This window comes from Oryctolagus cuniculus, chromosome 5 (genome assembly GCF_964237555.1).
Source record: "Oryctolagus cuniculus chromosome 5, mOryCun1.1, whole genome shotgun sequence".
NCBI classification, from domain to species: Eukaryota; Metazoa; Chordata; class Mammalia; order Lagomorpha; family Leporidae; genus Oryctolagus; species Oryctolagus cuniculus.
The window spans coordinates 136,250,254-136,262,848 of record NC_091436.1 but is presented as its reverse complement, the minus strand read 5'-3'; the positions used below and the strand labels follow the sequence as shown (position 1 = coordinate 136,262,848).

The 12,595-nt window shown below is 45.9% G+C and overlaps 1 protein-coding gene across 1 annotated transcript; it reads right to left on the bottom strand.

Annotated features, from left to right (window-relative positions):
- Positions 1 to 1,203: 1,203 nt before the first annotated feature.
- On the bottom strand, positions 1,204 to 12,312 carry LOC100351163 (HLA class II histocompatibility antigen, DQ beta 1 chain). Its single transcript, XM_008262757.4, has 6 exons — positions 12,108 to 12,312; positions 10,354 to 10,623; positions 3,220 to 3,501; positions 2,637 to 2,747; positions 2,158 to 2,181; positions 1,204 to 1,580 (listed from the first exon to the last, which is right to left on the bottom strand). The coding sequence occupies exons 1-6, from the start codon at positions 12,214 to 12,216 to the stop codon at positions 1,567 to 1,569; spliced, it is 810 nt and encodes a 269-aa protein (XP_008260979.3). The 5' UTR covers positions 12,217 to 12,312; the 3' UTR covers positions 1,204 to 1,566.
- Positions 12,313 to 12,595: the final 283 nt, after the last annotated feature.

Genomic DNA, 12,595 nt, shown 5'->3' with positions numbered 1-12,595 from the left:
CAGTCAGGTGACTGTGCAAGAGTCGAGGGGCAGGATGAGTATGAACAGGTGCCCCACTGAGGGATCCCAGATCCAGAGAAAGCTCTATTTGTCTTGCAAAGTCTGTGATGCAAAGAAACAAACCCCTTCCCACCACTCCACGGTGGTGGGGTTCTGAGGCTAAGGTGCTCTGTGTGGCACACATAGACATCTTTATGCTGGAGGTACTTTCCTGCATCCCCAGGTTCAGGAAATTTCAGCCCCACTCCTAGTAAGGGGGTGGATGTCTACATGCATCTACAAAATGGCATTAAGAGGTGTTCATGTGACCCAGGATTAGCCTATCAGAATCTTTCTCAACATGCTGATAGACACAATGGAAACACACACCACAGACAGACACATACACAGAAATAGAGATGAGATGTGAGGTGATCAGAAAGAGAAATGCAGAAATTAGACTTTCAAAATGAAATAGAAAGAGGGCTACAGATAGTGGCAAAGGCACCAACAGAAACAGAGACAAACACAGAGGCAGCAATGTAGTGAAAGCCAGAGACACAGCAAGGGAGACAGACAGACAGACAGACAGACATAAAAATATGCAGAGAGAGACACTGAAAGAAATATGGAGGGATAAAAAAGGCAGAGAATGAGAAAAAGGTCCAGGGAGAGAAACAGGAAGAGAAAGGAGAGATGAATATAAATGTCTCCATGTATTTGCTACTGAAACCAGCTTAAACCCAGACTTCCTGTTTTTTTTTTTTTTTTAACAAAATAAGATTGAGTTGGCTTTCTATTGTTTGGAAGCAAGAATATAGTGTTTTTATTGCTGGTTCTACCTTCTAAAATTAAAAAGGTCTCAGTGTAACTTTCCAGGTTACACTTGAAATATTTCGGTTCTCTGTGCCACCAGGTGCCATTTATGTATGCACACAAGTAATGCATGCTTACATACACAAGTCATCAGACTGTAACGGACTGGGATATCCTAAGATTGTTCCACTGAGCATCATATTAAGATTGTGAAGGGTGTGGCAACTTAATGAGTTTCTATTGCCTCTGCCCCCCCCACACACACACACACATGGCACCCCATGGTGCTTCTATTATCCTTTCAAGAATTAACTCCTCCTCTGGCCACAGGTTGGCTTGGTCACCTCAAAATCTCTTCCTTCATTCTGTAGCAGTCTCCTTCTTCCACCCAATTAAGAGGCTTAGGACACAAGTAACTCATAGTCACATTTAATTATGAAAAAAAATTCCAAGTTCAGGAAAATGGTTTTGATGTACTTCTCTTGAGCAATCTGTGGGAGTGGGGAATGGAAACGAGAAACCCCTGGGGTCTGAGTAGACACAGCTGGGAGCACACAGGCAGAGACTTCAGGGTCAGTGTAGGAAGTTGAGCCACAGCCAGATCCTTAGGGTGGGATCAGAGGAGGTGAGCTGGCAGCTGCAACCGGGTCTGTAGGACTCTGATTTCAGAGGGGCACAGGTTAACTGGGGCAGCAGGGAGTTTCAGGCAAGGACAGGAAGGCAGGCATTACAGAAGCAATAACCAATCCTGGGTTAAAATGTCCTCAGGAGTCAGTGCAGAAGCCCTGTTGAAGAGAAGGGGGAGTGATCAGCACACAGCCCCTGAAGGACATTCCCTCCCCTCCCTCCACAGCTCCCCCTGCAGAATCAGACAGAGAAAGCTGAGAGCCAGGGCATATCATCATCACTTCTCCCAGTATCTATGTGAAGCTGAAATCAGCTAAAGAGGACATGGAACTTCAGGTGATGCAGGTGTATCAGAGGTGAGACAGCTGTTACTTTTCCAGGGAAAATAAAGGGTTTAATCTTTTGAATGAATTACATAACTCACCTCATCACCACTATTGGAGTCACTTACAAAAGTCTACAGATAGTAGCAACCAATACGTGGGCATCATTCTGTGTCTGACACCTAAGATGTGGCTTTGACTCAAGTTTCACAGAAAGAGTCCAGAAAGTTATGATTTGACTCTGGGGAGCAACCTCTGGAGCTTTTTACAGAAACTCACAAATTTCTCTCCTAACTCTTGATCCCCATAGCAGAGAATAGGATATGAATAGAGACCATTGTGCCCAGGTACACCCACCTCATGCCCTTTCCTCTTATACCTGTCCCCCTGCCACCCAAGGATGAAATATTACCTGTTGGTGGAGACCCACGAGATCCTACAAAAGAAAATTATACAGAGAACAATTTCATTATACAAACCACCACTCTTACCCCAAAGAAAAATGCAACTTCATTGGAGAGTTATATTTTCTCCCTACTCATACTCCAAATGCCTCAATGCCCTAACCTAAAGTCTTCCAAGACAAATGAAACTGTCAGTAGAAAAAAGAAAAGCTGATGACCTTAATGGAGGAAGCTTTTGGAAGGTATCCAGTGAGACAAGGATGATGTAAGGAAGTCTTAGGATAAACTCTGCCAGCTCTGTGGCAGGGCTGCCTTTCAACCAGAAAATCAGATTCTGAAGTCTCCCCCTAGGCTGCCCCACCTCCTCCAGCCCAGCTTCCTTCCTTTCAGGGTCAGAGGAAAGGAAGCAATCTGTAGAGGCAGAGCCTCAGGAACAGAAGGTCTCAGGCACAGCCCACCTTCCCCACTTCCCCCCAGAGCTCCTCACCTTTCTGACTCCTGTGATGGATGATAAGGCCCAGCCCGAGGAAGATCAGCCCCAGCACAAAGCCCCCGACACCACTCAGCATCTTGCTCTGGGCAGATTCAGACTGCACCCCTGGGGAGAACCTGAGTGTCAGCATTTATTCCCACATCACACAGTGTCCCTGGCTGAGGACTGAAGTCTAATCTAAAGTACAGAAGGTGGAGACACCAGTGGAGTCTAGTTCCGCATTCTGACCATCTCTTACAGGAGAGGACCAGCCAATAGATCCTCTGGACATGGGAGGTAGGGAAGGGAGAGGAGGAAGTACCCTGTTCCTCAGGGACACATCCACAACCTACAAAGTCCCGCAGGGCCATTAGGGCTGGCTTTCTGGCCTACCATGTATAGAGTAGCCTCCCTCCATCTGGGAAGAAAGTGAGATCAGAAATCTTCCAATGTTTCCGCCATGGGACAAGAGTTGCACCAGTCTCCTGTGATTCCCAGCTCAGCAGCCACCCCAGGGATAATGGATAGGATGTGGCAGAGGGAGCTCCACCCTCTGTCTTGTGGGACCAACAGTGAAAGAAAACGATCTGCCCCTTACGCCACTCCACCGTGATGGGGCTCTCGACGCTGGGGTGCTCCACTTGGCAGGTGTAGACATCTCCTCGCTGGGGAGTCATTTCCAGCATCACCAGAATCTGGAAGGTCCAGTCCCCATTCCTAATAAGAGGGGTGGACACAACGCCAGCTGTCTCCTCCTGGTCATTCCGAAACCAGCGGACTTTGATTTGGCTGGGGTAGAAATCTGTCACTGAGCAGACCAGCATGTTGTGGTGGTCCAGAACCTCTCTCTTCGACGGGGAGATGGTCACCATAGGCTTCTCTGGGGGCAGTAACAGACAGGAAAAGACAGAGTAAGTGAGACATGAAAGCACATGGCAAGTCTCCCAATGGGGAAGAGTCACCCCTTGACACCAAACTAGACAGATTCCTGGATTCCAAGTTGTGAATTAGAATGTGAACATTGTTTCTTACTAGCTTGAGGACATGTATTAGTCCATTTACTTTTCAGAGAAATAAGGAACAATAAACACCATTCTGTGGGAGTTACTATTTGAAAAATATTGAAGCCTTTTAAAACTGTAAATCAATACATTATGTGGCCGGCGCCACGGCTCACTTGGCTAATCCTTCGCCTGCAGCGCCGGCACCCCAGGTTCTAGACCCGGTTGGGGTGCCGGATTCTGTCCCAGCTGCTCCTCTTCCAGGCCAGCTCTCTGCTGTGGCCAGGGAGTGCAGTGGAGGATGGCCCAAGTCCTTGGGCCCTGCACCCCATGGGAGACCAGGAGAAGCACCTGGCTCCTGGCTTCGGATCACCGCGGCAGCCATTGGAGGGTGAACCAACGGCAAAGGAAGGAAGACCTTTCTCTCTCTCTCTCTCCCTCTCTCACTGTCTAACTCTGCCTGTTAAAAAAAATACATTATGTAGGCCTTCACAAAAATACTAACAATAGTAAATCCTGATCCCCTTCCTCCTATTGAAACTGAAGGTCATATGCTAGATAGTGATACTGCTTTCTGTCAGTACCAGTGCTAACCACAGTACAGAAAACACAACAGCTATGACTTTTGCCTGCTAATGTGAAACCATCAACATAAATCTCAGTCCAGTGAACACTAACATAGGCTGAGAAATGTCTGGATAACAGTGACCATCACATCAGTTCTACATGCAGTGCTCCTCCATCAGGCTATATTTCATAATTTTCAACCTGTAATACAGAATTGCATAACAAAAGCACTCCCTACCTGTTGTCAGTCAACACAGCATCCATCCCTCTCAACTTTTACCCTAACCTTGGCTCAAATGCCATTCTTTCTATGATGAACCCTGACACACACATACAAATGTATATTATTGAATACATAAACTTCAATCTCCACATCATATACACCACCTATACTTTATTTCATTCATGCAACATATATAAATTTGACAAGCACTGGGGATCCACAGATAAACAACAGACCATGGGCCTTGTCTTTATAAAATTTGCAACCTGTAAACAGAGCCAAACAAATGAGTATGTTATTTCAGAAGTTTATGTGCTTGGAAGGAAAGGTAAAGAAGCCTTTAAGGAAAAAGACAATATCAATAAAATATCATGCTTGGCCACACAGCAGACTCATAGAATGACAAATGCCCTAAACAGCACTCTGGCCTCAGAATCAGCCATTAAGGCATTCGGATCTGGCTAAAAAGCCCGTGAGAGCAATTTAGTCATGGAAAGCCAAGACCCTGTGGCAAAAAATAACCTAAATGAAACATCTCTATGAGTGAGATCCCTGTGGAAAGAAGGGGCCATCAAAGGAGGTACCTTTCTCTGAAGGGAGGAGAGAACTCCACTTTGATTGTGGCTTTGTCTAAATAATGTCAGAGTTTGTGAACTCAAGAGGCTTCCATAGCCCTGGCAGCTCACAACAGGAGCCTTGACTGATCACTGATGTCACAAATAAGAGTGTCAATTGTTAAATAAACAATAGGAGTCACTGTGCACTCACTCCCCATGTAGGAGTAAGTCCTTAAAGTGTTGTACTAGGTGAATTAATGGTAAAACTAGTCTTCAAATAGTACTTTATACTTTGTGTGTCTGTATGGGTGCAAACTGTTGAGATATTTACTTAGTATAGAGCTGATCTTCTGTATATAAAGAAAAATGAATATAATATGAATATAATAATATGAATATAATAATTATATTAATAATATAATATTATGATTATATAATTCTATAATTTTAATATATTGAATATAATTATATATAATTTAATATAATTATAACCATGTAAGTAATAATTATTTTATAATAATTATCTGATTATAATATAATAATTATATTAATGATATAATACATATAATACTATGAATATAATATGAATATAATGATAATAATGAATATAATGAAAAATGAATCTTAATGAAGAATGGGATGGGAGAGGGAGTAGGAGCTGGGATGGTTTGGAGTGGGAGGGCGGGTATGGGGGAAAGAAGTGCTATAATCCAAAAGTTGTACTTATGAAATTTATATTTATTAAATAAAAGCTTTTTATTTAAAAAAGCTATTCCAAGACATCAGGTGACAACTTAAAAAAAACCATGCTTGCCCATGCCTCTCTTCCTTTATTTTCTCAATTGCCACTTATGATCAAATATGACACACATTTCCCTGCCTATTTTGTACGTCTTGCCCCTTACTTCTCAAATTATTTAACTGTACTTTCTTATTCTCCTGATGTAAAATTAGAGTCTGCTACTGACTAGTAATACTAATTGCTGTCATTACTGTTACTAATGGTGTTCTTTTATTTATTTGGTGTTCTCTCATTTTCTTTTTTTCCCCTTTTAATATTCAAGTAAAATTAATTACTAGTTGTTTACTCCATTCTCTTGCTATTACTTCCTTCCTTCCTTGTTCTGAAATCAGACATTACTACATATGTTCTCTTTAAAAAATATTCTGAGATTCTTACAGAGGTTGGTTTGAGTTCATGTGAATGTGATATGAGCACATAAACATAACTGAGATTAGCCGAGATCCCCAGGTAGTCCCTGCACCCAATTAAATGGCACTCATGAGCATCATCTGGAAGGCACTGTGTTTTCAGTTTGGATTTTTTAACTCATGTTCAGGTTCTCCTTTCTACAGTCTCACTGAAATCCAGGCCGGCTATACATACTCATCAAATTTGTTCATCTTACAGAGATTGGGATTAAATATAGGAAGCATATTTTTTTTCATGAAAAAGAATTAAATAGCAAAAATCGAATTGGTTGCATTAGGATGTGGGCTAGAAGTAGGCAAAAGAGTATAAAGCAGGATAAAACTGGAGTCATGCTAGGGATTAATCATGAATTTTTAATCCTTGAAGGATCATTTCTATCCCACTAACAGTGAAAATAGACAGGAATAGATTCATATTGCTGCTTCTGATCCTACCCAGCCAGCTTCAGGAGGTTTTGTCTCTGTTAGATTCTTATATGCATGAGAACTGTCAGGTATTTGGGAGAGGCTTCAGGACGTGTTGAGTAACTGTAAGCTAACAATATTAACGCATGTAAGATGATGATGCTAATCCGAAACTGCAAGATAGCTGTGAGAACAGATGGCATAATGTAGATGGTATTTGGTAAGGTAATCACCTACAGGTGCTCATTAAGTGAGTATAATTATCTTTCAGAACATCTACCCCTGAGGGATGTGGAATTGCAAGGGGTGGAGGGAGCACAAGCCAGGGAATGGGAGTCGGGTCTACACCAAAAGAAGCCTGGTACTTCAGTGGATTAAATTTATCTATTGAAACTCCTGCTCTTTGAATTAGGCAACTCACTGCGTTTAAAAAAAATTAATCACTAACCCACTGTTGGTGGGAATGCAAACTGGTTAAGCCACTATGGAAGTCAGTCTGGAGATTCCTCAGAAACCTGAATATAACCCTACCATACAACCCAGCCATACCACTCCTTGGAATTTACCCAAAGGAAATTAAATTGGCAAACAAAAAAGGGGTCTGCAGCCTAATGTTTATTGCAGCTCAATTCACAATAGCTAAGACCTGGAATCAACCTAAATGCCCATCAACAGAAGACTGGATAAAGAAATTATGGGATATGTACTCTATAGAATACTATACAGCAGTAAAAAAAAATGAAATCCAGTCATTTGCAACAAAATGGAGGAATCTGGAAAACATCATGCTGAGTGAATTAAGCCAGTCCCAAAGGGACAAATATCATACGTTCTCCCTGATCGGTGACAAATAACCGAGCATCAAAAAGGAAACCTGTTGAAGTGAAATGGACACTATGAGAAACAGTGACTTGATCAGCCCTTGTCCCGACTGTTGATGCACAATTTAATACTTTATCCCTTTTAGTATTTTTTTGTTCTACTTAATACTATTGGTTTAACTCTGCAATTAATACACAATTATTCTTAGGTGTTTAAATTTAACTGAAAAGTGATCCCTTTTAAATATAAGAGTGGGAATAAGACAGGGAGGAGATGTACAACTTGGGACATGCTCAAGCAGACTTGCCCCAAATGGTGGAGTTAGAAATGTGCCAGGGGATTCCAATTCAATCCCATCAAGGTGCCATGTACCAATGCCATCTCACTAGTCCAAGTGATCAATTTCAGTTCACAACTGATCACACTGATAGGTCTAAGAGTAAGAGTCAAAGGGATCACACAAACAAGACTAGTGTCTGTTAATACTAACTGATAGAATAAAAAAAAGGGAGAGAACGATCCAACATGGGAAGCAGGATACACAGCAGACCCATAGAATGGCAGATGTCCTAAACAGCACTCTGGCCTCAGAATCAGCCTTTAAGGCATTCTGATCTGACTGAAGAGCCCATGAGAGTATTTTAGGCATGGAAAGCCAAGACACTCTGGGGGGGGGGGACCTAAATTATAGATCTCTGTGAAAGAGATCCCAGTAGAAAGAATGGGCCATCAAAGAAGGAGGTACCTTTATCTGAAGGGAGGAGAGAACTTCCACTTTGACTATGACCTTGTCTAAATATGATCAGAGTCGGCAAACTCAGAATGCTTCCATAGCCTTGGCAACTCATGACAAGAGCCTTGGGTGATTACTGACGCCATAAACAAGAGTGTCAATTGTTAAATAAACAATAGGAGTCACTGTGCACTTACTCCTCATGTAGGATCTCTGTCCTTAAAGTGTTGTACAATATGAATTAATGCTATAACTAGTACTCAAACAGTATTTTACACTTTGTGTTTCGGTGTGGGTACAAACTGTAGAAATCTTTACTTAATATATACTAACTTGATCTTCTGTATATAAAGAGAATTGAAAATGAATCTTGATGTGAATGGAATGGAGAGGGAGCGGGAGATGGGAGGGTTTCGGGTGGGAGGGAAGTTATGATGGGGAAAAAGCCATTGTAATCCATAAACTGTACTTTGGAAATTTATATTTACTAAATAAAAGTTTAAAAAAATTAACTCTTCCTTACAACACCATTGACTGCTTTTTTATTTTTTTAACTTTTATTTAATAAATATAAATTTCCAAAGTACAGCTTATGGATTACAATGGCTTCCCCATGCTTTTTTATTTTTAGCAAACACTAATCCTAGGACTTTGCATTCACAAATTCTAAACTACTGAGATCCAAATCAATAAGGGTTATTTGAAGCACTAAGTAAAATAGTAATGAACAATTAGTTAAGTCCATTTTTAAGGCTCTATTTACCCTCCAGTTTCTCTTGAGCCTAACTGGTAGCCAAGAACAATGGTTTCTGGAGTTCACCCTACCTACAATCCAGTGTGACAGTCCCCCCCTCGGAGAGCTCTAGGACTTGAGACTGCTACTTAAGAAAACAGAACTGGGGTAGGTGTTTGGTGCAGCAGTTAAGCCCTGGCTAGGGATGCCCACATCCCATATGTCATGCCTGGGTTCCAGTCCCAGCTCCACTTGCCGGCACACTCCAACTTCCTACAAATGCTCACTCTGGGAGGCAGTAGATGCTAGCTCAAGTACAGGTGTCCCTGCCACCCACATGGGAGACACGAATGGCTTTTGTCTGGTCCAACCTCTGCTGCGAGAATTTAGAGATGAGTGAACCAGAGGCAGAAGTGCACGCTTTCTCCCTCTCTTGTCTCCGGCTTACTCTCTTTCTTTGAAAGGAGACAGAGAAGAAAGGGGGGAGGGGAGGGGAGGGGAGAGGGAAGGGGGAAGGGGAAGGAGAGAGGGAGGGGAGGGGGAGGGGGGGTGAGGAAGGTAGAGGATGAGGGGCGGCAGAGATGGAGAGAAGGGGGAGGGGCGGGGGAGAGAGGAGGAGGGGGAGGGACGAGGAAGGGGGAGAGGGAGATGAGGAGAGGGGGAGGGGCGAGGAAAGGGGAGGGGTGGGGAAGGGGAGGAGGAGCAGCAGGAGAGGGGAAGAGGGAGAGGAAGGGAAGGTGGAGGGGAGGGGCAGGTGGAGGGGTGGGGAGGAGAGGGAGGGGTGAGGAAGGGGAGGGGGAGAGGGAGACGAGGAGAGGGGGAGGGGCGGAAAAGGGGGAAGGGGGAGGGGAGGGGAGGCTTAGGGGGAAGGGGGAGAAGGGGAGGGGAGGGGCAGGAGAGGGGGAGAGGGAGAGGAGGGGAAGGTGGAGAGGAGAGGAGAGGAGAGGAGAGGAGAGGAGAGGAGAGGAGAAGAGAGGAGAGGAGAGGAGAGGGAGGGGAGGGGAGGGGAGGGGAGGAGAGGAGAGGTTGGTTTGAAACCAAAAGGTCAAAATACGACTATAGTGTGCTTACTACAGTATGTGCAAGGTGCCCAGTGAGCGGTGGCAGGGCAGACCTAGGTCCAGCCTGCTGGGCGTCTCAGCGGCCTGAGCTCAGCAGATGGGCCCTGGGCCCTGCTATCTGGCTCCAAGGACCAGAGACAGAGGCTGAGGCCGCGCTCTCCTGGCGCCCTACAGCGCACAGGTAAGGAAGGAGGCAAATGGGCCTGAGAAGACCAGAGGACCAGGCGGACCACAAGGCAGAGCCACACGGGGCAGCCGCGCCCGCCTCTGCAGGGAAGGTCCAAGGACTGCTGGGGTCCGGCCCCCGCCCTCCCCTGGGTCGCCGCCCCGTCCCCTCCGCACTCAGGGGTTCGCGTCCCAGAGGCCGGCCCCTCCCCGAGCAGGAAGACCCGGCCGGCGGCGGAGGGGCCGCACTCACCTCGCCGCTGCAAGGTGCCGCCCAGCTCAATCTCGTAGTTGTGTCTGCAGACCGTGTCTATCTCGGCGCGCGTCCGCTCCAGGACGTCCGGCTGGCTGTTCCAGTACTTGGCGTCCGGCCGGCCCAGCTCGGTCACCGCCCGGTACTCGTCCACGTCGCTGTCGAAACGCACGAACTCCTCCAGGTTGTAGATGTATCTGGTCACGTACTGCACCCGCTGCGTCCCGTTGGTGAAGTAGCACTGACACTTAAACTGGTACACGAAATCCTCTGCTGGGCATCAACGCGCGGCAGTCAGGCCCCGGCCCGGCTCAGCCGCACCGCCCCTTGCGGCCGTCGCTGTGCGGGGCCGGCGTTGAGGTCGGAGGAGCCGGGAACCCGCCGCTTCTCCTTCGACTCCCACAACCCAGCCCCGCGCCTCCCGAACCCGGGTCTCCCAGTGGGCTCCTCCCGCTCCTCCGAGGGCTTCCGGGATCCGCCTCACCCGAGGGGCGGCCGAAAAGGCGGGGCGCTGAGATGGTACCTAATACCATCTAAATTGTTATAACAGAGTGTGTTTTTATCTATTATCTTAGATGCAGAGGAGCCTCGTGTTGTGGTGGGAAGAACAGGGTTCTTAGAGAGAACTGGCTATGGGGTTTAATTGTGTAAAAAGAAAGTCACAAAGGTGGCGCTTTGCCATGGGGGTTAAGCCCATGACTGCAGTGCCAGTATCCCATATAGGTGCCTGTTAAGAGTCCTGGCTGCTCCGCTTCTGATTCAGCTCCCTGCTAATGTGCCTGGGAAAGCAGCAAGAACAGCCTAAGTTCTTGGGCTCCTGCCACCCATGTGAGAGGCGGGGAAACAGCTCTTGCCACAGCCCTGGACATTGTGGCCACCTGGGAAGTGAAACAGCAAGTAGAAGATTCTTTCTCTCTCTCTCTCCCTTTCAAATAAATACATAATTTTTTTAAATGTCACAATACCTGCACCTAGGCATGTTGGAAGGTTGAGAGAATTTATATAAAGATATTAATCCTGTGTCCGCAATGTCTCACTCTCTCCATCTCTCTCTAATTTATTCAATAAAAACAGAATTGAGAGAATGGTTAGCAATGAGTGGTTTCTCAATACACATTGTTCTTTAATTCTCCTGTTCTTTGCATACTCCTTTTTCCCTGAGTTCAGCCCACCATCAACTCATGCTTCTGACTCTTGGTCAAGTTATCATTTGCCCCTAAGCCAGTGGGACCTGAAGGTAAGACTCCCTATCTGTGGTCAGCGCTTGGCTTCAGTTAGCAGCCAAGTGTTTGCCTCCATGAACTTTTCACTCAGATCAGGAATATAGGCTCCTTGTCCTCAGAAACCAGAGGCTATTGCTGCCTTGTTTCCCCAACCCAGAATCACAAAATAAATCCCTGCTATTTAGCAAAGATAAAGCCTTGGGGGATCCTGAAATAACAAACCTGTGTTACTCTGGAAAAAATCCTGTCTTCGAAAATAAGCCCCAATCTCACTTTATCCGTCACTAATAAAGGCTATGCATGTGATCCCCTCCCTCTTAGTGTAACATCCGCAGGCTTGAGCCCATGGGAAGGAGACCACCTGTGCTCATCTTATGATCAGAAGGCGGACACCAGGCTGTCTGGAAAAGAGGAAATTAGCTGGTGATAGAGCGCTGTATTCTAAGCTCACGGAGATCACCGTTCCCCACACCCCAGCCCAAGGAGGGTTCCCTGAGTGGGGGCCCTGGGTAGCAGCCGCCCTGCGCTTACGTGGGGAGTCGTGGCCCTCTGCCGCCGGGGAGCTCAGCACCACCAGGATCGCCAGCACAGCTGCTCTATGAAGGCTTCTGGGAAGCCGCAGCGCCATCCGCCGAGACATACTTGAGAACAAGGGAAGAAGCGAATGGCAGTCAGCAAAGCTTGCCCCAAATAGATCTGATGTGCCCACCTGGGAGAATAAAAACCTGAGAAAGCTTCCAGGCATGTTGGGATTGGAGGATCCCCAGGAACAGAGCCAATCAGCGCTGGAGCTTCAGGTCGTCATCTGTCTCTGGGCAGACATTTGTTCTGAAGGTTCTCTATCAAACGCCTGGCACTGCCTTCACCAAATTGCACTGGGTGAACATTTAATGCCTTTGGATCAAACTACAGAAGATGTCTGTCTAGATCTGAAGACTGAATGTCTTAGTGGTTTAAAGAACCAAAAATCAAAAGCGATTCAAGAGTGGACATCTTGGTGACACTTGTTTGAACCTCTG

What these genes read in the sequence shown, in the direction of transcription:
- LOC100351163 (XM_008262757.4), bottom strand. Translation starts at nt 12,216, where the DNA reads ATGTCTCGGCGGATGGCGCTGCGGCTTCCCAGAAGCCTTCATAGAGCA. An exon ending in CGGCACCTTGCAGCGGCGAG is followed by an intron (nt 3,502 to 10,353) that starts GTGAGTGCGGCC and finishes TACTGCCCCCAG; the next exon opens with AGAAGCCTATGGTGACCATC. An exon ending in CCATCACAGGAGTCAGAAAG is followed by an intron (nt 2,182 to 2,636) that starts GTGAGGAGCTCT and finishes TTTCTTTTGTAG; the next exon opens with GATCTCGTGGGTCTCCACCA.